Source organism: Eretmochelys imbricata, chromosome 23 (assembly GCF_965152235.1).
Source record: "Eretmochelys imbricata isolate rEreImb1 chromosome 23, rEreImb1.hap1, whole genome shotgun sequence".
NCBI lineage: Eukaryota > Metazoa > Chordata > Testudines > Cheloniidae > Eretmochelys > Eretmochelys imbricata.
In genome coordinates this window covers 3884312-3908455 of record NC_135594.1, presented here as the reverse complement: position 1 = coordinate 3908455, position 24144 = coordinate 3884312, and the positions used below count along the sequence as shown (strand labels likewise).

Here is a 24144-nt window from a genome sequence, read left to right as displayed (position 1 = left end):
CATACACACCGCTCCGTCCCTCCATGCCCGTACACAGCGCTCCATCCATCCATCCCTCCCCATACACACCGCTCCATCCCTCCATCCCCGTACACACCGCTCCGTCCCTCCATCCCCGTACACACCGCTCCGTCCCTCCATCCCCGTACACAGCGCTCCATCCATCCATCCCCATACACAGCGCTCCATCCCTCCATGCCCGTACACAGCGCTCCATCCATCCATCCCCATACACACCACTCCATCCCTCCATCCCCATACACAGCGCTCCATCCATCCATCCCCATACACACTGCTCCGTCCCTCCATCCCCATACACACCGCTCCATCCACCCCTCCCCATACACACATTTTCCATCCCTCCATCCCTGTGCACACTGATCTATCCATCCCTCCACATACACACTGCTGTGTCTATCCATCCATCCCTACACACACCACTCCATCCCTCCCCATACATACTGCTCCATCCATCTATCCCCGTACACACCCTCCCTCTATCTCCATACACACTGATCCACCCATCCATCCATCCCCATACACACCGCTCCATCCATCCATCCCCATACACGCTGCTGTGTCTATCCAATCCAACCCTATACACACCACTCCATCCATCCCCATATACACCCCTCTATCTATTCATCCACCCACATACACCCCCTCTGTCCATTCCCACACCCCCATCTATCCATGTACTCTACACACCGGTCTCTCTATGCATTCGCCTACACACCCCTTATCTATCCATCCACCCCCACACCTCTCTGTCTACCCCTGTACACACCCCTCTAGCTACCCATCTATCCCCAGATGCACCTATCTACTCTTCCATCCCCATACGCACTCCCATTTCTATCTCTATCCAGCCATCACTATACAGCCCCTCTATGTATTCATACACTTCACACGCTCCTCTATCCCTGTACACACCCCTCTATCCATCTACCCCCCCCCACCATTTCCTTCCATCTCACCACTCCTCTATCTACCCATCTACCCTCATGCACACCTATCCATCCATCCATCCATCCATCCATATACACCCCCACCCACGCACTCTGGCTTTTTCTATTTCTGTCCACTCCGTCCTCAGACACCCCCCTCTATCTATCTAATCTATCGAGCCCCCCATCCAGAAACTCTTACAACTCACCGAATGGTGTGATCTAATAGTGGGTGGGACACTGGCTGTCAGGACTCCTGGGTTCTGTTCCACCTGTCTCACGGTGCTGGCAGGGGTGGGGGGTTGTAGGGCTCGGTCAATAACTGGTCACAGATGGCACCATGGGTGAAAGGAGCCAGAGGAATGTGACACATGAAAGCAAACAATGAACAAAGCCATGTCATCCCTCATGTCACAGTAGGCCCTGCTAACCTGCCCCCTATGGCCAGGCATACACCGGACAAATATTGTTACCTGTGGCAACGGGTTTCACTGGAATCCAGATTCACCCCACGCTAGTCCAGCGGTGCTGAGTCACGCGACACAAGGTGCTTTGCCTAATAATAACGGTCCCTTCTCCCAGCGTGTACTTTGGCTAATTTCTCTTCCCCGTATGCTGTCTGTCTGCAGCCTTAGCACTGCGTATGGGATCCCAGTATTAACAGCTCCTGCGCTCCACTCCAGAGATGGCTGCATTTCAGCACTAGGCAGAGGAGCCCTTTATAAAAAGCTGCCCCACCCTGCTGCAGAGGTGGCTGCATTTCAGTGCTGGACAAGTAATTCCTATATAAACAGCTGCTGTGCCCCACTCCAGAGGTGGTTGCATTTCAGTGCTGGGCAAGTGATCACTGTATAAACAACTGTCGTCCCATCTCATAGTGGCTGCATTTCAGCAGAGGGTGTCTCTGAAAATAGCTACCATGCCCCACCCCAGACACGGCTGCATTTCAGCGCTGGGTGAGTGATTCCTATATAAACAGCTGCTGTCCTGCGCTCCAGACATGGCTGCATTTCAGTGCTGGGGGAGCAATCCTTGTATAAACACCTGCTCTGCTCTTCCCCAGAGGTGGCTGCATATCAGTGTGGGAAGAGTGACCCCTGGACAAACAGTTACACCTCACCTCAGAGGCAGCTACATTTCATGCATGATCCTTGTATTAGCAGTATCCGTGTGGTGCCCCAAAAGTGGGTGCATCTCAGCACCAGGTGAGGGATCCCTGCTGTGCCCCACCCCAGAGGTGGCTGCATCTCAGTGCTGGATGCAGTGAATCTTCTGTGCCTAGTTTGCAAAGCACAGTGACAAAAAGTGCTACAGAACTGCAAAGAGAGCATTGTTAATTAGCTCTGGCCACGCTGGAGCGAACAGGCACCTACCCAAGACGGGCTCACGCCGATGGACAACCCAGCAACAGAAAGGAGAGGCTCAACTCCCGGCCTTCACAGCCCAGGGGGACAAAATCAGTTCTTTGACAGCTGTTTGGTGACCTGACCACGCCTCCCACCCATGGAGCGGGGAGAGGAACGGCAGATCCAGCAGGCTTTGTTCGGCTCCTTCCCCTACCCCTGCCTGCATGGGAAGGGAAAGGCCCGCAGAGCAGGGCTATCTAGCACACACAGGTGCCCTTGGCTGGAAGCCCTTAAAATCCCTTTTCCTTGCTATGTTGCTGCAATAGGCAACAGGGACTGAAGCTTGAGCTAAAGGGCTGAGTCCCCCCCATCCCCCGGGTCCCAGGCTATGAAATCTCCCGCTGGATCAGCCCAATGGGCTACATGGCCAGGGAGCTCCCTTGCCCCCAGCTGTCAGGCAGGACAACTCAGCGGGATGGGCCCTGCTGGGCAGGTGGGAAGCGTGACAGGACCGGAGCAGGAAGGGCTGGTCTAGTGGCTGGGGCATGGGCATAGCCGAGTGAAAAGCACTTACACCGTCCCCCTGGGACATGCACATGGCTCCCTGCTCCGCCTTGGGTCTGCTTCTTCCTTCTGCTCTCTGGTCCACAGGGCAGAGAAGTGTCTTGGAGCTAAGCTTGGGGCGGGGAGGGGACACGCCTTCACATGCTCCTCCCGCTCAGCGCAAGGGGCAAGGAGAGGCCGAGACTTGCCCGTCTGACCCGTCCTGCTGAGCTTGTACAGGAAGGGCTGCCAGAGCGCGCAGCCCGCCCTACAAAGTCCAAGGAGGCGCGCGGGAGGCCGGATGGAGGAGCGGCTGCATTCCAGGCACTGTGGTTCCGCTTCCCCCGGGGGAGGGGAGAGGGCTTGTAGCTTGGCAAACTGGAGAAATTAGTACGCTTGGCACCGTCGGTTCCCAGACAAGGTGTCATTCTCCCAGTGGGGAAACTGAGGCACGGCAAGAGGGCGGGGGGAGAGACTTGTCCAGAACGGCAATGGCACAGCTGGGAAAGAAACCCAGGAGTCCTGGCTCCCAAATTCCTACCTCCATGAAACACTCTTCCCCCTAGGGCCGAAGACGGAACGGAGGAGTCCTGACACCAAGCTCTTAACTACTCAACCACGCTGCCCTCCCCAGAAGCAGGAGTAGAACCCAGGAGTCCTGATGCCCGGCTCCCCTGCTCCTTGCTCAGGGCTCACCTCCTGCACTTTTCCCCTCTCTCAGGGATACCTCGCTGACTCCCATCAGCCCCTAGACACGCACAGCTCCCTGCTCCGTCTTCCTTCCACATAGTTCCAGGGCTGTCATTCCAGGGAGGGCAGGAGCCATGGTCAAACCCCCGCCCCCATCCCGTCCGGTCCCATCTGGTAGCAGACTCCTTCCCTGCTTAGAAGCCTTGAGGCTTGATATGGTATTACTGCTACCACCTATTAGGTGTATTACGGTAGCAGCTAGACGTCCCAGCTGAGATCAGATCCCCTTTACATAGGGTGTGGCACAAACCCCATGTACGTCTACACTGCACTGTACCTCTGGCCTCAGGTTTGAACCCAAGCTCCCCCCCCACCCCCCATCCACACACAGATCAGCCTGGCTGCGATCATCGAGCACTTCAGGAGCAGGGTCCTCCTCGGGCCTTCGGAGACTCGGGTCCAAACCCCGTCCTTTTGCAATGTGGCTGTGGCTTGAGTCAGCAGCTCGCGGACGCGTGAGCACGGCTGGGAGACCCGGGTCCAGCAATTGTAAGCCCAGGTTGACAGGGCAGGTGGCTGCTCAGGAGACCCACCGAGTCCCCAGGCGCAGGGTTTACGACGCAGTACAGCCAGACACGAAGGCCCCGTCTACACGAGCGCTTACGTCGGAATGACTTACGTTGCTGAATAATCCACACCCCTGAGCAACAGTAACGAGGAGTCTGGCGGCACCTTAAAAGAGAAACCTATTGATTTGGGCATAAGCTTTCGTGGGTAAAAAACCCACTTCTTCAGATGCATGGAGAGAAAATTACAGACACCGGCATAAATATATATTGGCACATGAAGAGAAGGGCGTTACCTTACAAATCTATAGATTTATATACATATAAATATATATCTATTTATGCTCGTATCTGAAGAAGTGGGGTTTTTTACCCACGAAAGCTTATGCTCAAATAAATCCGTTCGTCTTTAAGGTGCCCCCGGACTCCTCGTCGTTTTTGTGGATACCGACTAACACGGCTCCCCCTGAGCAATGTGAGTTACACCGACCTATGTGCAGCTGTGGCCAGTGTTGGCGGGTGAGCTCCTCCAACTGCCATCCTGCTGCCTCTTCACCAGACGGGCGACAGCCGCACGAGAGGCCAGGCTCAGCAGCCACGGCAGACTTGGCTCCCCGGGGGGGGAGTGCCACGCTCGCAGCTTGGGGCAGGGACCAGCTCGGTTCTGTGTCTGTCCCGTAATACACCTAACAGCAATAAAAACGTACAGCGCCTAGCACAACGGTATCCTGGTCTGTGCCTAGATGCTACCCTAATACACCTAATAGCAGTACAAATGTACAGCACCTGGCACAATGGGGCCTGGGCCACGACTCAGGCTCCTAGGCAGGCCACCTCATACCAAATAATGGCAACAGCCCCGAAGCAACAGCCCGACAAACGGCACTAACTGGGGCTGCAGCAGGAGAGCACAAGAGCGTTTTGCTCGGCGGCCGAGGAGGTGCCTGGATGAACAGTGATAGCCCAGCGTGACGGCTGCGGCACCGGGAACCGAACCGGGGACCTCCAGAGCTGACAGCGCCGTAGTTAGGGGACTGTATCAAGGCACCTCATGGGGGGACTGGCACAGCAGGGGGACCTGCCCCATGCACCCCTGGGTGACGCAAGCCCATTCAAACAGCTCACCCTCGCAGAGCTGGGCCGGGAACCCAGGAGCAGGTGCCTTTCACCCCCCACGTCCACCACCACCCAGAGGGCACTTTCCCCCCGCTATACGCTCCGTAGAACAAGCCAAGGGGGATTCACAGGTTTGCCACCTGATGGTCGTTGAGGGTGGTAGTTGGATGTCTGCTCATCCCCATGCAACCCGACGGGCTGGGGGGGTCGGGGGTGAATTCCCAGCACTGGGGATTGAACCTTTGACCTCCAGGCAGGCAGAGCCAGAGGCAACGCCAGCAACCTGAAGGGTATGGCAGAGTCTGGTCACTAGAGGGGGGCAGAGAGCCACATGGTAGGTAACAGAAGAGCTGCAATATGATCCCCCCTTCTCATGACACCTCCTCCCTCCATCCTGGGGGGACCATGCCGCTTTCAGGGCCACGGGGCAGCCAGTCCCAGGGCAGTGGCGGTTTGCAGAGACGCCTCCTTCAGCAGGAGCCACGCCGCGGGGCGTCGAGCAGCTGCCACGTTCTTGGTCGCTGCCCCACTGGAGCTGGGATCGAGGTGCAAGGCCCCGTGTCCCACTCCCCAAGCCAGCCAGGCCGGAGCCAGTACCCCCTAAAGGGGAAAGGCCCCATGCGCCATTCCTCAACCTCCTGAGCCAGCCAGTCCCCCCTGCCCTTGGGGCCAGGTGGGAACCAGTGCCCCCTAGAGGGGAAAGGCCCCGTGCCCCATTCCCTAACGCCCCCAAGCCAGCCAGCTCCCCGCACCAGGGAGGCCGGGCGGCAGGCAGTGCCCCAGTCCCCTGCTATCAGCCTGGTTTTAAGAGTGTATTGGGTTTGTTTGTTTTTAAAATGACCTTCATGTCAAAGCAAAAAATTATCCGTACACCAAGATCTGCGCTGTGGGTTTATTTAACCGTGTCATGTCACTATAGGCAGAGCTACGCAGCTGAGGGGTGTGTATAGGAAGAAGGCCCGGATCATCGGGACAGCAGTCACGGGGCTAACACAGGGGATTAGGCGCCTAGAATCCACCCGACAGTTTAGTAAACCTGGCCACTCATTTTGGGTGCCCAACCTGGGCTAGATTTTCAGAAGCCTTAAGCACTCTCAGCTCCCCTTGGCTTTAACCAACCCAGCATGGGACCCAGGAGTCCAGGCTGCCCAGTGTTAGCGGTGAGAGTAATTACTGGAGCCTGGTGGATTCTCCGTCACGGGCACGTTTAAAATCAAGCTGGGATGTTTTGCTCTGCTCTGGGAAGCGTTTTGGGGCCATTCTCTGCCCTGTGTTATAAAGGTCAGACTAGATGATCACAATGGGCCCTTTTGGCCTTGGAATCTATAAATTCCCCTGCTTTAACCACTAGATTACTTCCTTCTTCCCAGAGCCAGGAACAGAACCCAGGATTTCTGACACCCATTCCCCCCTCCTTTAACTGCTAGGCACCACTCCTCTCCCATAGCCAAAAACAGCACCCAGAAGCCCCACCCTGCAGCTTCCCCCACTCTAACCACTACATCACACTCCCTCCCAGAGCTGGGACTAGAACCCAGGAGTCCTGACACCCAGTCCCCCAGCTCTAACCACTGCATCATACCCCCTCCCAGAGCTGGGACTAGAATCCAGGAGTCCTGACACCCAGTCCCCCGGCTCTAAGCACTGCATCATACTCCCTCTCAGAGCTGGGACTAGAACCCAGGAGTCCTGACACCCAGTCCCCCGGCTGTAACCACTGCATCACACTCCCTCCCAGAGCTGGGACTGGAACCCGGGAGTCCTGGGCCGTGCTCCCAGTCATTCAAAATCAGCAGCCCCTTTTGGAAGATTTGGGAGCTCAGCATGGAGTGTCCCGACACGCTGAATGCTTCAGCCCTCAACTTTTTTTGCGATCCCTGCGACGGCTGTTGAGAAAGCCGCTGTTTGGGGGCCATGGAGAACCCAGGTCCGCAAGACAGCAGCAGAAAAAAAGAAAGAAAGAAAGGCCCTGGTGCAGACCAGAGGGAGCGCTGAAAGGCGACCTGCCCAGGAATAGACAAGACTGGATCTGTGCCCTCTTCTGTCTGTCTCAGGCCTGGTCTGTAGAGAAAGGCGGCCTGCTTTAGCGATCCCGAGCCAATTCAAGTGGACCAGCGTGGACCCAGCTACTTCAGTATAAATGCGCTTACACTGTAGCAAAGCGGTCGTGATAGGGTTAACTAGGTTGCCCAGAGTATTATGGGCTGGAGCCATGCTCTACCCTTCCCCCCCCCTTCCTTCCGGCACCCTCTAGAGGTTAGGTTAAGGCATGACCCTAGGATATGGGAATCCTGCATCCCTTTTCTGGCTCCCCTGCAACCTCCCTGTAAAACCTTGGCGAGAGTCCAAGGGAGCTTCCAGCCACTTGGCCAGCGTGCACGCTCTGTTGTGATGCAGGGAAGTGACGCAGCCCGTTCCCAGCCTTCAGGCCCCTGAGTGGACGTATTTTCCCTCGCAACTTGCAAAACCAGGGATGAGGCAAACTGCAAGGAGCGCGCCTGAGGGGGAAATCGAGGCGCTTCCTGCAGAAAACGAGGATTAGCAGCAACCATTCCGTCGGCTATTGCCTTGCAAATGAGATTTGGGCAGAGAAGCCGTTTTCCCGGCAATCAAACCTCCAGGAGTTTGTCACCAGCTCAGAAAGCAGGAGGGAAATGCTGGGAAGGCGGGCGCACAAGGCACCAAAACTGCAGAACGTTCCAGGTTTCATCGCTGGACGAGGGGAGACGTGGCCACGTGGCCGAGGCCGGGCAAAAAGCAGGAGCTGAATATTGCTTGCTTGGCGGTGGCCTAGAGGCCAGGACAGATGTGGGGGGCGGGGGTTGTTAATCAAGGATGATCGCTGGCAGAAGGGAAGAACCTGGCCCAAAGCAGGAGAATTAGCACCAGCCGTGGATGCTGCCGTGAGAAACTGACAGGAGTTGCTCTCAGACGGCAGGGGCAGAAATCAAAACGTCTGCCCGCAAACACAGAAGTTGCTGCTTTATTTAAGGGCATCGCAAGAGAGTTGGAGGGATGACGGCGAAAAAGGGAGGGTAAGCCCATAATACCCCGGGGAACCCAATTAACTGGGGCTCCAAGGCGCGACCGTAATACATGCAATAGCAATAAAGATGTACAGTGCCTGGCACAGTGGGGGCCTGGTCCATGGCTAGGGCTCCTAGGGCCTTCCATAGTACAAATGGAGGGAGGGATAGCTCAGTGGTTTGAGCATTGGTCTGCTAAACCCAGGGTTGTGAGTTCAATCCTTGAGGGGGCCATTTAGGGATTGGGGGCAAAAATTGGGGATTGGTCCTGCTTTGAGCAGGGGGTTGGACTAGATACCTCCTGAGGTCCCTTCCAACCCTGATATTCTATGATTCTATGAAATAATAAATAATCACTGAGGTGGGTTTGCACTCATTTAACTAAGTTGGCTTTGAATTTTGGGGGCGGGGGGTTTAGTTAAATTGGTGCCATTTTTGCGCCTAGACCAGCCCCAGGGCTAGTTCTCCATCGAGTCCTGAAGGGTAGGTTGCCAGGTCAACGTTTCTCCTGTAAAAGCTCGCTTTATTGTCACTGCAAACTGAGATCAGGGCCCCCTGGGAAACTGCCCCTGCTCCAGACAGCTTCCAGTCTAACCGGACAAAGGCACAGTTATTGTACAGACCGAGGGGGACCCAGGCCTAGAAAGATGATGTAACTTGCCAAAGGTCACACAGGGAAGCTGTAGTGGAGGTGGGGAGTGACCCTTGATCTCCTGCATCCCCCACCAATGCTTTAACCACAAGGTAAGGCTACTTCTGTCCTATTGCCCCCGTCTCTGAGGTCCATGTGATTTCACGGCCCTCCTCCAGCATCAGTTTTATACTGGCACCCAGCACAGGGCCATCAACCGGGTTTGAACCTGACCAGATTGTCTCATTCTTTCCTTGTACTCCCCTTGTACAGCTGTCTCTACCTCGTCTCACTGGTCTTATGCCTAGCACGGGCCTCCACCACTCAAGCTAACAGAGTCGCTCCCGGAGCTGGCAGCGGTAGCAGACTGTTACCAGCTCGCAAGAAGGCTGGGGCGGACCAAGTTTAATTTCTCTGGGTGTCTTGATCCATTGGAAAGAAGCAGAACGGGGGGAGGGCCCACACCCCAATTTCATTTCCCTTCGCGAGTCACCTTTAACACCGCCACGCTGCACACGTGGGGGATGTTTAACTCCTTCCCCGCTGCTGCTAGATGGGCCGGACGGATAACAGTCCATATATTGAAATCAAGGCCCTCACGCCAGTCTCTAAAGCCCACTCCTGTTCTCAGCCTCTTTTCCCTTCCAGGAAGCCCACCCAGAACTGTCTATGCCCAAAGTAGAGGGGGTTCAGCGATAGTTTACTGCCTCTACCTGCTGCAGCGACCCCATGGGGACCCCGGCTGCACAGATGGGGCCTCTGACCAGCAGCAAAAATCCAGCTTCTGTGCTCCGGTCAGCTGGAATCACAGCCAGTGAAAGTCACAAGCAAGGGCAGTTCCTTGTGCACAGGGGGGATGGAGAGATCCTATGGGAATATCACAGCAAGCCAAGCCAACCGCGGCACCGCCCGCTCTCGGTCCTATATTCTGTTCAGGATGGATCCAGTCCCGGGTTTCCTCAAGGCCAGGGATTGGATGCTGCCCGATTTCTCCTCTTCCTTGTAGTACCCCCGTTTCATCGCAGCCGTCAGGTACTTGAACAGACTCTGCCAGGGGAGGGGAGAAAGAACGCACAAGGGGTGAAGCAGGCCTGGCAGGGCGGCTAGTTCGGGCATGGTCACCTTGGGGCCAGGGAGGTGCCTTTTGCCCTCCCTGTGACATCCCACTCAAATCTGGCTAAGTTAGAAGCCTTTGGGGGAGGTAGGGGGGAATCTCAGTTTGCACATGCTCAGTAGAGACTGGTTAGAGTTTGGCAACTAAATTCTCCAAAGATTCCGTCTGCACTTAGCATGCTCCAGCCCAAGGCTGCAGGGGCTGAGCAGAACAGTCTGTCTGCATGATCTGTATCCTAAAACGTACACGCGAGGGGGCCGAACCTCGCCCCCTTTGCACTCCCTGAATACACCCTGCAGGGGCTAGCCCAGTCCCCAGTTAGAGCAGCTTGAGGGTATCGGGTATCAGAAAGGTATCACAGAAAGGTATCGGGGAAGGATGAAGGGGTCCAGCCCACCCAGGCGTGGACGGGAGCTCTGCCAGCAGCAGCACAGGAGACAGCCAGCTGCGGAGCTGCTCCCTACCTGCCAGGCCTCCTCCACTTCCGGCGTCCAGCGCTCCTTGAGGATGGGCTGCACCGTGCTGATGAACTGGATGCCCACGTACTGGAAACAGAGAGCCAAGGCAGGGTCAGAGGGAGGCGCCAGCCCCAGCCCTTCCCTGCCCGGGCTACAGATGGACCTGTGGCAAATACAGACCGGTCCGGACGTGGCTGGGCGCCGCCGAGAACACAGATCTCTCCCGGCCCAGCCAGCTGGTGGACCGATCGTGCTGCACAGCTGTGTTTGCAGCCGTGCATGCAGGGGAAAGCAGTTCATACTGGCGAATTGGGGGTGGGGGGGAGAAGGGGGAAGCAGTTCACACTGGGATGTGCTGGGAAAAGCAGTTCGTCCTCGTGAATTGTAGGAAAAGCGGTTCATACTGGAGCATGCTGGGGGGAAAAGAGCCATTTGCACAAGTGCATGCTGGGAAAAAGGATATTTCTACTCATGCATGCTGGGAAAAACGCACTGTGTACCAGTGCATGCTGGGATAATTGCTTTGTACGGGAAGGTGCTGGGAAAAATCGCTCCCAGCCTGCCACCATGGTGCAATGCACTCTGGGATACCCTCCTGCACAGACCCTGGTTCCAAACACCATGGGGGTTAGCAGATCCCACAGGAGCTCCCCGACCCCCGCAGAATGGGGAGGTCCACCCCCTCCCCTGCAGCCGGGTCCCTGGGGTGCTCACCTCATAGTACTTGGGAGGGGCATTGTATCTATAGTGACTCCTGCCAAGCTCAAAGGCCAGCTGTTCCAGCTTGTCCTCTTGGTCCAGCCGGGCCACGCTTTTCTCGATGAAGGACATCACCCTGGGGTGGGGGAGAATCAAGCATTGGATCGGGGGGCGTGGCTGCATTGCACTGCACTGTGGCTAGTCCCTGCTTCCCACGGGGCAGAGCGGTAGGCGGGAGATGTGCCATACGCTGCCAACATCCAGCCTTCTAGCCTGCCAAAGCCGGCTGCTTCAGGTGGGAGCCCATCTTGCACCGGGAGAAATTGCTTCCTGACCCCCTCCAGCACCAATGCCCTGGTGCATGAACATGGAGAACCCTCAGGCCCCATGTCCAGAGGCCCCAAGCCTTGGCAGGTCCCACTGGCTGCACAGTGAGTTGTGGGTGCTCAGCACCTCTGTAAAGCAAGCCCCTGGCACAGGTCCAGCTTCCCCAGAGTCGACCCAGCTCAGGAACGTTCTTTGGCAGGCAGTTCCATAGGCTAACAAGGGCTGGTCTGCAGACGCAGGGCCTTGTTCTTCAGACAATAATAATATCGGCCTAGCAAATTAACTGACTAACCAGCTCCCCCTCCCAGCCCCCCCCAAATCTCCCCCATGCCCCCACAGTTCTGCTCCCAGCCCCCCAAAGCTCCCCCTGGCTCCTCTCCAACCTTCTTCCCATGCCCACCACCCCATACCATGGTTGGGTACTCCTTATGGGACTGACTCCAGCCCTGACCCTCCCCGTCTCGGACCACTCCCATTTCCATAGCTTGATTACTTTACCTTTCACCCTCAGCCCACCCTCGTTTTGGGGAGCAGCTCCCCTTCCCACGTTAGCCAGCATGGGGAGATGAGATGCTTCTCCCCCACCCAGATCCAGGAACAAACCCAGGAGTCCTGGTTCCCAGCCTCTCTCCTGCTCTAACCACTAGATCCCACTTTCCTCCCCTCGGCGATCCTGGAATAGAACCCAGGAGTCCTGATTCCTGTCACTCAGCCACTTGCATTAGCCTTGTGACTCAAGGGCCGTGCCGCGCCCTCATGGACCCAGGAGCTCGGGCCTGGCGTGGTAGCAGGTTCCACGGCACCCCCCCAGGGACCCACCTCAGGCCATGGGCTCGCAGCTCCTTGTTCATCTTGAGCTGCTGCAGGTCGTCGATGTCCCGGAAGAGGAAGAAGACGTCTTTGCACTCGGGGTGGGTCTCGAATAACCTGAGCGGGGGAGGGGAGGCAGACTTAGGGGGATCGGGCGCTAGCCGTTTAACTGGGTCTTTTTGGACCACAGGGCAGCTGGGCGAAGTGCACGGGCGCGACCCCTAGGGGTGGTGCCAAAACAACACTCTGCCGCGTATACTGCCCCTCCCCGCCCCACAGCACATTGCAATGGTGGGAGCCGTCCACCTGCCTGCGTAGACGGCAACATGGGATGTGACTTGACCTCAGTAGGGACCAGGAGAGAACCCAGGAATCCTGACTCAGTGCCCCTCTGTAACTGGCAGAGCAGCCCTCCCCTTCCAGGAGTGGAACCCAGGAGTCCTGGCTCCCTGCCCCCCCCAACCACTGGACCCCACTTCCCCCCCCCTCCACAGAGCCAGGAGTGGAACCCAGGAGTCCTGGCTCCCAGCCCCCCCTGCTGTAACCACTAGACCCCACTCCCCTCCCAGAGCCAGGAGTGGAACCCAGGAGTCCTGGCTCCTGGGCCAATTCTCAGGGTTCAGACCACACACCTTTTCACAGGGTTTGGTGAGATTCTGGAATTCCCTTTTATCATTCATCACCCATTACTGTCATGTCTAGAGGTGCCAAGCAAGGCCGGGGCCCCACTGTGCCAGGCAGTGCCCAGACCTCAGTTACTGTGTGTTTGTGTGTGCAGCACCTGGCACGATGGGGCCCTGATCTGGGTCACTGTGTGTCTGGGCAGCGCCCAGCGCGACGGGGCCCCAATCTCAGTCACTGTGTGTCTGGGCAGCGCCCGGCGCAATGGAGCCCCAATCTCAGTCACTGTGTGTCTGGGCAGCGCCCGGCGCGACGGGGTCCCAATCTCAGTCACTGTGTGTCTGGGCAGCGCCCGGCGCGACGGGGCCCCAATCTCAGTCACTGTGTGTCTGGGCAGCGCCCGGCGCGACGGGGTCCCAGTCTCAGTCACTGTGTGTCTGGGCAGCGCCCGGCGCGACGGGGCCCCGATCTCGGTCACTGTGTGTCTAGGCAGCGCCCAGCGCGACGGGGCCCCGATCTCAGTCACTGTGTGTCTGGGCAGCGCCCGGCGCGACGGGGCCCCGATCTCAGTCACTGTGTGTCTAGGCAGCGCCCGGCGCGACGGGGTCCCAGTCTCAGTCACTGTGTGTCTGGGCAGTGCCCGGCCCGACGGGGGCCCCGATCTCAGTCACTGTGTGTCTGGGCAGCGCCCGGCGCGACGGGGCCCCGATCTCGGTCACTGTGTGTCTGGGCAGCGCCCGGCGCGACAGGGTCCCAATCTCGGTCACTGTGTGTCTGGGCAGCGCCCGGCGCGACAGGGTCCCAATCTCAGTCACTGTGTGTCTGGGCAGCGCCCGGCGCGACAGGGTCCCAATCTCAGTCACTGTGTGTCTGGGCAGCGCCCGGCGCGACAGGGTCCCAATCTCAGTCACTGTGTGTCTGGGCAGCGCCCGGCGCGATGGGGTCCCGATCTCAGTCACTGTGTGTCTGGGCAGTGCCCGGCGCGATGGGGTCCCAGTCTCAGTCACTGTGTGTCTGGGCAGCGCCCGGTGCAACGGGGTCCCGATCTCAGTCACTGTGTGTCTAGGCAGCGCCCAGCGCGACGGGGTCCCAGTCTTAGTCACTGTATGTCTGGGCAGCACCTGGCGCGACGGGGTTCCAGTCTCAGTCACTGTGTGTCTGGGCGGCGCCTGGCCCGACGGGGTCCCAGTCTCAGTCACTGTATGTCTGGGCAGCGCCCGGCGCGACGGGGTCCCAGTCTCAGTCACTGTATGTCTGGGCAGCGCCCGGCGCGATGGGCTCCCAGTCTCAGTCACTGTGTGTCTGGGCAGCGCCCGGCGCGATGGGGCCCCAATCTTGGTCCCTGTGTGTCTGGGCAGCGCCCGGTGCAACGGGGCCCTGATCTCAGATGCGGCATGTGGGTGCGACCATAATCCACTAACCCTAATGTAGACAGACTGGATAAGAAGTCTCCTGTCTTTTGCCGAGCCCAAGAGAAACAAATGTTCAGCTGGGCTAACGCTCTGAACGAACAGCTTGGGTGGACGCTCTGCAAGCATCCGTGCTAAATATAGTGCTCTTGGGAGAGTGATTGTTCTGCACAGGGGAGCTCTGGGGAGAGCCATCTGTCAGCCCCTCGCCCCATGCGGCACGGAGGGGGAGGAGACCAGGTTCAGCGCACTTGTGCCCAGTGGAAGGCAGCAGCAAATTCCAGCCAGTGGTGCCACCGGCTGTGAGGCTTGTTGGCTTTTGCAGGCTAAGCAGAGTCTGGACTGATCAGTATCAGAGAAATGTCTGGCGGGAAGGGACCTCCAGAGGTCGTCAGGTCCAGCCCCCTGTGCTGGGGCCGGACCAAGTAAACCTAGACCAGCCCCGACCGGGGTTTGTCCATCCAGTTCTGAAAAAGCTCCAGTGACGGGGATCCCACGACCTCCTTCGGGAGCCTGCTCCGGAGCGTCACTCCCCGGAGAGTTAGAGAGTTGCTCCTAATATCTCAACTAAATGTCCCTTGCGGTGGATTACACCCATTGCTTCTTGTCCTGCCTTCAGCAGACATGGAGAACAGCTGATCCTCGTCCTCTTTACAACACGCGTAACGTATCAGACGACTGTTCTCAGGCCCCCCCTCAGTCTGCTTTGCTCCAGACTAAACCTACCCACTTCTTTTAACCTCTCCTCCTAGGGCAGGTTTGCTAAACCTTGGATTCTTTTTGTGGCTCTCCTCTGGCTCTCTCCAATTTGCCCACGTCTCTCCTAAAGCATGGCGCCCAGAACTGGACACTGCGCTCCAGCTGAGGCCTTCCCAGTGCCGAGTAGATCAGGACAATGACCTCCGTGTTTTACATACGACACTCCTGATAACACACCCAGAATGTTACTTGCCTTTTTTGCAATTGCATCACATTGTTGACTCATATTCAGTTTGTGATCTACTCGAACGACCAGATCCTTTTCGGCAGTACAACCCCCTAGCCGGTTGTTCCCCATTTTGCATTTGATTTTTCCTTCCTAAGTGACGTACTTTGCACTTGTCTTTATTGAATTTCATCATGTTCATTTCAGACCAATTCTCCAATTTATCCTGGTAGTTTTGAACTCTAATCCTGCCCTCCACAATGCTAACAACCCCTCCCAGGTCAGTTGCATCCACAGATTTTATAAGCGCACTCTCCACTCCATTATCCAAGTCATTGAAGAAAACATTGACCGGTACCGGGCCCAGGACTGACCCCTGCAGGACCCCACTACATACGCCCTCCCAATCTGACAGTGAACCATTGGTAACTCCTCTTTGAGTTTGGCCTTTCAATCAGTTGTGCGACCACCATACAGTGATTTCCTCTAGGCCACATTTCCCTAATTTGCTTATGACACCATCATGTGGGACTGTGTCAATAGCCTTAGTTAAATCAAGCTATATCCCGTCTACCGCTTCCCCCTCATCCACTTGGCCAGCAACCCGGTCAAAGAAGGAAATTAGGTTGTTTTGGGATGATTTGTTTTTGACAAAGCCAGGCTGGTTATTCCTTATCACCCCATTATCCTCTAGGTGCTTATGAATTGATTTTTTAATAATTTGCTCCAGTATCTTTCTGAGTATCAGAGTTCGGCTGGCTGGTCTGTAATTCCCCTGGTCCTATTTGGACCCCTTTTTTAGTACTCTGTTTGCCCTTCTCCAGTCCTCTGGGACTCCCGTCCACCAGAAGTTCTCAAAGATAATCACTAATAGTTCTGAGATTGCTTCAGATAGTCCCTTAAGTCCCCTCCGGTGAATTTCATCAGAGGCTTGAATACATCCAACTTCTTTAAATAGTCCTTAACCAGTTCTTTCCCTAGTGTGGCTTGCATTCCTTCCCCTAGTTGGTAATATTAATCATGTAGAGTCTCTGGCCACCATTAGTGAAGACTGAAGCAAAATAGGCATTAAACACCTCGGCCGCCTTCCCTGCTAAGTAGGGCACCTACACTTGCCTTCTTCTTCCTCTTAATGTATTTAAACAACCTCTTCTTATGGCCTTTCGTGTCCCTTGCAAGGTTTAACTCATTTCGTTGCCCTTCCGATCTGTTCCCTGCATGTTTGTCCCTATTCTGCTGTTCTCCTGCTTAGCAATGAATTCATCCATGTGTCCACTTTTCCCAGGCTTCCTCTTTGATTTTCAGGACATCAAAGAGCCATATTGGCCTCTCCTTATTCTTATCTTTCCTTCCCATTAGGATGGTTGGCAGTTATGCCTTTAATATTGTTTCCTTCAGAGACCGCCAGCTCACTGGAATTCCTTTGTCCCTTAATGTTCTCCCCGCGGGACATTACCTACTCGCTCTCTGCGTTTGTTAAAGTCTGCTTTTTCAAAAACAACGAGGAGTCCTTGTGGCACCTTAAAGACTAACACATTTATTTGGGCATAAGCTTTTGTGGGCTATAACTCACTTCATCAGATGCATGGAGTGGAAAATACAGTAGGCCATGCATCTGATGAAGTGGGTTGTAGCCCACGAAAGCTTATGCCCAAATCAATGTGTTAGTCTCTAAGGTGCCACAAGGACTCCTCGTTGCTTTTGCTGATACAGAGTAACACGGCTGCCCCTCTGAAACCTGCTTTTTCAAAGTCCATTCTGCTTCTTCCACTTCTTCCTTTCCTTTGAATCAGGAAATCTCTCATTTCATGATCACTTTCACCCAAATCGCCTTCCACCTTCAGATTCGCTACCAATTCCTCCCTGCTGGTCAGACTCAAGTCGGAAAGGGGTTCCTTCCAGTGACCGAGATCAGGGCCCCAAGAATAGATTGGAAATGTTGGGTTTGGCCGTGTTTCTTTTCCAACAGATGCCTGGATAATTAAAGTCCCCCATTACGACCAGGTCTTGTCTTTTGGATATTTCTGTTATTTGTCCTAGAAATCACCCATCCACCATCTCTTCCTGATTTGGTGGTCTGAAGTGGACCCCCACCATGACACCACCCCTAATTTTATATTACCCCTTTTATCTTTCCCTGGGGACTTTCAAGCAGTCTGCCTTCCTCCCACTTCCTTCAGAACCTCAGAAGAAGTGATGCTTGATGTTATGGGGCGCTGTGCTCTGAGAAGCGGGGGGCTGAGGGGGCTCAGTTGGGGGCACTCTCCCCACACAGTTCGTGCTGACTACACTGCCCCGGTGTGGCGCCAGGGGGCACTGTCCTGCAGGGAGCAAGGTGGAGGGCTCGGTAAGGGGCATTCTCCCCTGGCAGCCACCATGGCCCATTGCAGTGCATAAATCAATGATCAAACTTTCGTAACCCTCCAAAAATCCAATAAATAAAAACAGCACTCTGAAAATTTGAGGGAAAGGTTCAGATCGGGTTTCTGATGTTTGGAAGTGGATTTGCTGTGCATGGAACCATCATCTAGTGTAAAGGACCGGACTCCTGGGTCCCCACCCCAGCTGTGGCCCGGACTCCCTGTAAACATTAGGGCTCCTGGGTCCAGGCCGCAGCTGTGCCCCAGACTCATTCACTGAGCATCAGGACTCCTGGGTCCCATCCCCAGCTGTGGCCTGGACTCCCTGTGAGTGTCAGGACTCCTGGGTACTCTCCCCATCTGTGCCCTAGGCTCGCTGTGTGACCGTGGGCAAGCTCTTTCACCAATCTGTGCCTCAGTTTCCCCATCAGTAAAAGCAGGCTAGTGGTCACGTCCTGGGGTCTGTGAGATTTCCTTCCACTGTTTGTGAAGTGCCTTGAGGCGCCTGGATTTAAGGCCCCGTATGCCATGCCCAGTCTAATGGTCTGTGATTATGCTCTGAGCAAGTTCAGTGAAAGGAAATCACGGGCAATTCCTCGCCTGGGGCTAACTCCTTGGCCTCTGCGAGATGTGGCAAGTCCCTAAAATGGCAGAGAGGTGCTGGGCTATAGAACTCGGCTCTGCATGCTCCACAAGCCCAGACGTGGAAAATCCTCACTGACTTGGAGCAGTAGAGGGGTTTATGACACATAGTTTGACCGATTCAGTCCAGCGGTGGGAAGTACAGTCCTGACGCACCAGCTGGTGGACCAACGGCCTACACTTTAGTTTATTTGTGAGGGCAGCTGAGCCTGGGGGGGGGGGGGGGGGCGCTTGGTGCTGGTTAATTATGAATCTTTATGCAAAGCAGCCCAACGAAGGAGAGGAGGAAAAGCCGCAGGGATTAAATAACCCCGCCACCTCACCCCGCCAGCTTCCACCGGGATCCGCGGGGCTGCCCACTGGGAAGGAAAGTTAATTGGAGCCCCGGCACCTGGGGGTGCCACGGAAGTGGGTGATCGCCTGGGCGGTGCCCTTTCTGCACAGCTGATTGCGCTGTGGTTTATTGCTGGCGATGCAATGGGGCTGGAGGGGGGGCTGCTGCGTTGATGCAGAATCCGGTTGCTAAGACGGAGCGGAAGGCGGTTGTCGTGTCAGGGCTCCTGCTTCGTCACACTTCAGAATCCCACCCTGTGGGGGCCTGGCCCTTTAAGCAGGGGAGCCAGCTGCGTCCTGTGCCAACCCCAGCCCACCTCTCCAGGTGAAGGGGAGGAGGGGCGCTTGGGGGAAGGTGAGCATGCAGAGCCAGGTCTGCCTGAGTTTGGGCAGTAGCTAGGACCAAGCACGGTTAGCCTGGGAATGCAGCCCTGTGGGGGAGAAGGCCGGGGAAGGCTAGAGGAGCAAACCCCCAGCGGAGGGATGGAAGGAAGCTGGCCTGAGATGCCAAGGCCTGGGGAGTGAGACCTGCTGGGAGTAGAACAGAAATCAGTGTGGCCTCGTGGATTGAGCATCAGACTGGGGCTAGGGAGACCCTTCCCCTGCCTCATGACTCAGTGTCCCCACCTGTCCAATGGGGATAATGCCACTGAGCGCCGTTGTAAAGTCCTCTGAGATCCTGCTGGATGGGGCGAGCTAGGGCGCGGAACCAGTGACTTGGAAAGAAGTGCACCTGAGGCCATGAAGAAAAGGGGCTGAAATCCTTCGGCTGCTGAGTTCTTTGAGCCACTGGCCGGCGAGAGCAGAGGACTGGGATGTCAGGGTTCATAAGCCATGCGGTTGTCAGGCAAACACAGGCCTTTTACCCATAATGCTGGCCCCGTACATGCTGTGGGAAGGGCTCTCCCCTACAATCCTGCCTGCCAGGTGCATCCTGTCTTACTAGGGATTGCGATAGAGCACTAGCTGGGGGCACAGGACAACTGGCTTCTATTCCTGGCTTTGCCACTGATCTGTTGGGTGACTGGGGGCCAGTCCTTTTCCATCTCCGTGCCTCAGTTTCCCCTCCCAACTTTTGGGTATTTAGATTGTGAGCTCTTTAGGGCAGCACCCGGCACGACGGGGCCCTGATCTCGGCTGGGGTCTGGGCAGCGCCTGGCACGATGAAGCCCAGATCTCGGTTGGGGTCTGGGCAGCACCCGGCGCAACGGGGCCCTGATCTCAGCCGGGGTCTGGGCAGCGCCCAGCGCAACGGGGCTCTGATCTCGGCCGGGGTCTGCGCAGTGCAATGTGGTCTCCCCCAGCCCCAGCCAGAGGGAGGAGGGCCGGGTGCTGCTGGACACCTAGTACGTCATCAAGCCAGACAACACCAAGGAGAAGATCGCCTTCTTCGTGGCCCACCAGTGCAGCAGAAGCAGCCTCCTCCTAATGAATCTATAAGGGGCCAATGAATCTATCTATGAGGCCAAAGTTAAGGGGTGCTGAGATCCAGCTCCAGCTCTAACTGGAGCCTTCATTTCCCAGCAGGCCTTAATGACCCTCATTAGGCAGCTGATGCGATCGGACAGGCTTGCCGTGTTTCCAATCAATTTGCTGTTTCCCCTATTGGATTAGCCAGGAGACCTGCAGCCGGGTAATTGGAGTAATTGATGCCATATGGAACACAGGATGGGCTCCGGTGCCATGGGAGAGGAGCCTTCCCCACACGCGGGGCCGGAGTTCCCAGATAAACAGCCAAGGGGTGGGGGTTACGGATCAGCCTGCCCGGGGAAAGTTAAACCCTGCTGGTGCCTCTTCGCCCTTCCTGGTGGATGAACGTAGCCTGGGAGAGGCGCGTTTCTCTGCCCCAGCTCCTCTTGGCCTGCCTCTCCATCACGCTCAAGAGCCCTTTGTCCCTCTCTGGCAGCCCGAACGGTCCCCTGAGAATCTCCCCATGGCGGGGGTCTTCCCCAGCTGGTGTGGAGCTGGTGTACAGCCTCCGGTGACCAGAGAGCCCTGCGCTGTGACTGTTCTCTGCCCCCAGGGCTCACTGGGGGGGGAGCAAGGACATAGCTGGGGTGCTCTGCGCTGTGGCTATTCTCTGCCCTCCAGGGAATTCAGCCAACATCTGCGTCACCAACGCTTTGATTTCGTCAGGAGTCTCACGATATTTGGGGTCTTTCCCCAAAGTCCCAGCTGCGGGAGGCAGGGGATTCCGGGAGACCCTTGGCTCTCGTTTTAAACAGAAATGACGTGCGTTCTTCACGGAGGCAGCGAAAAGCTAGGGAACGCCGCAATGGAGAACCCAGAGTCTGTTCTCTCCTTTCAAATCTCGGGGCGGGGTGCGGGGGGCGGTTTAAGCCACTCTGGTGATTTGGGGGGCCTTCATGCTGGCGACGCTGCGGCAACTCGCTGACTCCCGGGGAAAGTGCCTTTAACGGGCTGGCCCTGAGGCACGGGGGCCAGGGTGGGCGCATGCCCCCCAGCCGCCCAGGCTGTGTCTGCTCTGCGGATGAGTGGAGGCTGGCAGGCTGCGGGACAGACTTCCCCAGCGCTAAGTATCCAGCTGTCCCCTCTGGCCTCCCCCCTCCAATGCTTGATCCAGCCAAACGAATCAGCAGGTCCTGGTCAGTTGCCACCTAGTGACCCCAAAGGGGTCTGATCTCTGGACAGTTTCTCCACCTCAGCAAGAACTCGAGCAAAGCAGTTTGCTCTTCCCCACCCCGCAGCTCAGCGCCCTGCTACCGGCAGGTCAGAGAGACACAAGCGCTAAGCCGGAGCAGGCATCAGCACTCCCCAGCCAAGCCGTCTGGTACGACCAAAGCCCACTGCACTGTGGCTATTCTCTGCCCGCACAAGGCTAATGGGGCGGATCGGGGCTGGGGCCAGAGCAGGGTGGGGACTAGGAGGCAGGACTCCTGGGTTCTCTCCCTGCTCTGGGAGGGGAGTGGGGTCTAGTGGTTAGATCCAAGGGGCCTGGGAGGCAGGACTCCTGGGTTCTTTCTGGGAGAGGAGTGGTTAGAGCAGCAGGGCTAGGCATAAGAATTTTTGGGTTCTCTTTCCATGTCTTATAAGGGTATTTGGTCTTGTGGCTGGAGCAATGGGGGTGGAGCCTGGGAGTCAGGACTCCTGGTTTCTGTTCTGAACCCTGTCACTAACTTTGGGCAGATCCCACTCTGTGCCTCAGTTCCTCCCTTCTGTTAGGAAGGCAATAAGGATACTGACCCTTCCTTCGGGAAGGGCTTTGAGAGCACGGGATGAGAAGCCCCCCAGTAACCGTGAAGGTTATTAATTCAGAGAGAGCCCCACAAGTGTGCTGACCGACAATTATTTGCTTGAGCGTATTACAATCGTAAACTGCTGCTCGCAACTTCTATCCAAGGATCCAAAAGTGCTTTACAGACCTGCATGAGTTCAGCACCACAAGCCACATCCCCTGGGGAAACAGAGGCAGGGAGAGGGGAGAATTGCCCAGGGTCACACGGTAAGTCAGTGTCGGAACTGGGAATGGAACCCAGGTGTCCTGTTCTCCCCTGGGGTAATGCTCAACCCTGCTCCCCTCCCAGAACTAAGTATGGAACCCAGGAGTCCTGGAACCCAGTGTCCCCTCTGCTGTAATCACTAGACACCGGTCCTTCCCATCCCAAAGCTGGGAATAGGACCCAGGAGTCCTGGCACCCAACCCCCCCTGCTATAACCACTAGACCCCACCCCCTTCCCAGAGCTGGGATAGAACCCAGGAGTCCTGGCTCCCCTCCCAGAGCTGGGATAGAACCCAGGAGTCCTGGCTCCCAGCCCCCAATCATTAGACCCCACTCCCTTCCCAGAGCTGGGATAGAACCCAGGAGTCCTGGCTCCCCTCCCAGAGCTGGGATAGAACCCAGGAGTCCTGGCTCCCAGCCCCCAATCATTAGACCCCACTCCCTTCCCAGAGCTGGGATAGAACCCAGGAGTCCTGGCTCCCCTCCCAGAGCTGGGAAAGAACCCAGGAATCAAAACCGACAGTGCCTGTATTCTAACCACCCAAATGTGAAATGTAGGAATAAACACAGGTGCAAAGAAACAATTTGCCGTTAAGAGCAAGACCCAAAGACATGTGCAGGGGTCGGTTTCCCTGGGCTTCCTCCTCACAGATCAGCGGCTGACCTCGAAGGCTAGCTCCAAACCGGCCCCATGGCCACACAGCAGCGTTCCAGTGGAGTCACTAGACCAGATCCGCAGCGGGCGTAAACAGCTACGGCCCCATTGGGGTCAGATCCCGCAGCTGGTGTGAATGGGCCAACGCTCCACCGGAGTCAAAGGAGCAGTGCCGGCTGACATCAGTTGCGGGTCTGGGCCCGTGGGTTCCCCTTGAACACCCGCGAGCTAGACCAGACGCCAGCTCTGAACACACTTGCATTTTGGGCTCTGCTTTGCTAGAAACATGGAACTTTTTAAAGCCAAGAAACTCCCATCGGCTGCTTACAAACCAAACCAGTCGGGGGATTTTCTTTGGTGGCAAAAACTGTCCACCCCCAGCAATATCCCCGTGCACCCCAGAGCAAGCCAGACTCCAGGACAGGGACCAGGGAGGGGAGTGGGGATGACACGGACCAGGCATCTGGATTGCAGACAGCCTCTGTGCCCGAACAGCCAGCAAGCCGGCAGCTTCGCTCACCTGATAAAGACGATGATGCCGACCCGGGCGATATTGTCGTGCAGGATCCGCCAGGACTCCTGGATCCGCTCCTTCTGCGCGTCCACCAGCGGAAAGGGAACTGCCCCCGGCCCGTCGCCGCCGTGCTCCGGTCCCGTTTTCGACGCCGCTTGGCTTTCCACCGACGGGCGCCCCTTGGACTCCGGAATGGTTTTCCCCGGGGCGATCCCGGAACCCGACAGAGCGCACCCCATCTCGAGAGGGGAATAAAACCCACCCCCAGCAGAGCTTCGGGGGGCCGGACTCCTGGGTTCTATTCCTGGATCTTCCAAACCAGCTAGACAGACAGAGATACAACAAATGAGTTAGGGACCTGCAGCTGGACTGAATTTTAACCTTAGTACCTCCCCTGGGACGGAAGCCCCAGAGAGTATACCCCAGCGCAGAGCTCGTCGCTCAAAGCACCACGAACTAGCTAACGATCTAAAGGGAAACAGACCTTCAGCCTGAGGGACAGCTGGCGTAAACTAGCTCCTTCCAAGTTGGCTGACTACCGGCGATTTACACCCCCTGAGGATCCGGCCCTGAACCTCCAAACGCTCCCAGCCAACGCCCCGATAACGGGGACCTCCTGATGCAGCCAGCAGCGTCCACCTACCCTGAAAGCCCCCCTCCCACCCCGTCCTGGGCGACCAGGAGGAGGCTGCTGGAGATGGTGAAAGAGGCCAGCGGCGTGTTTGAGGCTCAGGCGTGCAGGTGGATCGTATTTGTACAGAGCTGAATAGTCCAGGCTCTCCAGGGTCCTAGACGACACAGATTCAGCCCTGGTCGAAACATAATGAATGGGAGCGTCAGGTCTCCTACTCAGTGCACATGCTGGTGGGGGGGGGTGGCTTTCCAAAGAGCTCCCCCAGCCAAACGTTCGCTGTCCTGGGCCTGCAGCTGGTAACAAGCTCTCAGGACCCG

The 24144-nt window shown here is 56.7% G+C and overlaps 1 protein-coding gene across 1 annotated transcript; it reads right to left on the bottom strand.

Annotated features, from left to right (window-relative positions):
• Nucleotides 1-9786: 9786 nt before the first annotated feature.
• On the bottom strand, nucleotides 9787-23432 carry LOC144279225 (neuroglobin-like). The gene is made up of 5 exons (XM_077840713.1): nucleotides 23200-23432; nucleotides 12283-12390; nucleotides 11152-11272; nucleotides 10444-10524; nucleotides 9787-9912 (listed from the first exon to the last, which is right to left on the bottom strand). The coding sequence occupies exons 1-5, from the start codon at nucleotides 23430-23432 to the stop codon at nucleotides 9787-9789; spliced, it is 669 nt and encodes a 222-aa protein (XP_077696839.1).
• Nucleotides 23433-24144: the final 712 nt, after the last annotated feature.

Coding starts and splice junctions, on each gene's coding strand:
- LOC144279225 (XM_077840713.1), bottom strand. CDS start 23,432: ATGGGGTGCGCTCTGTCGGGTTCCGGGATCGCCCCGGGGAAAACCATT. Junction 12,391..23,199: donor GGCATCATCGTCTTTATCAG/GTGAGCGAAGCT, acceptor TCCCCCGCTCAG/GTTATTCGAGACCCACCCCG. Junction 9,913..10,443: donor AAGTGGAGGAGGCCTGGCAG/GTAGGGAGCAGC, acceptor CTCCCCTGGCAG/AGTCTGTTCAAGTACCTGAC.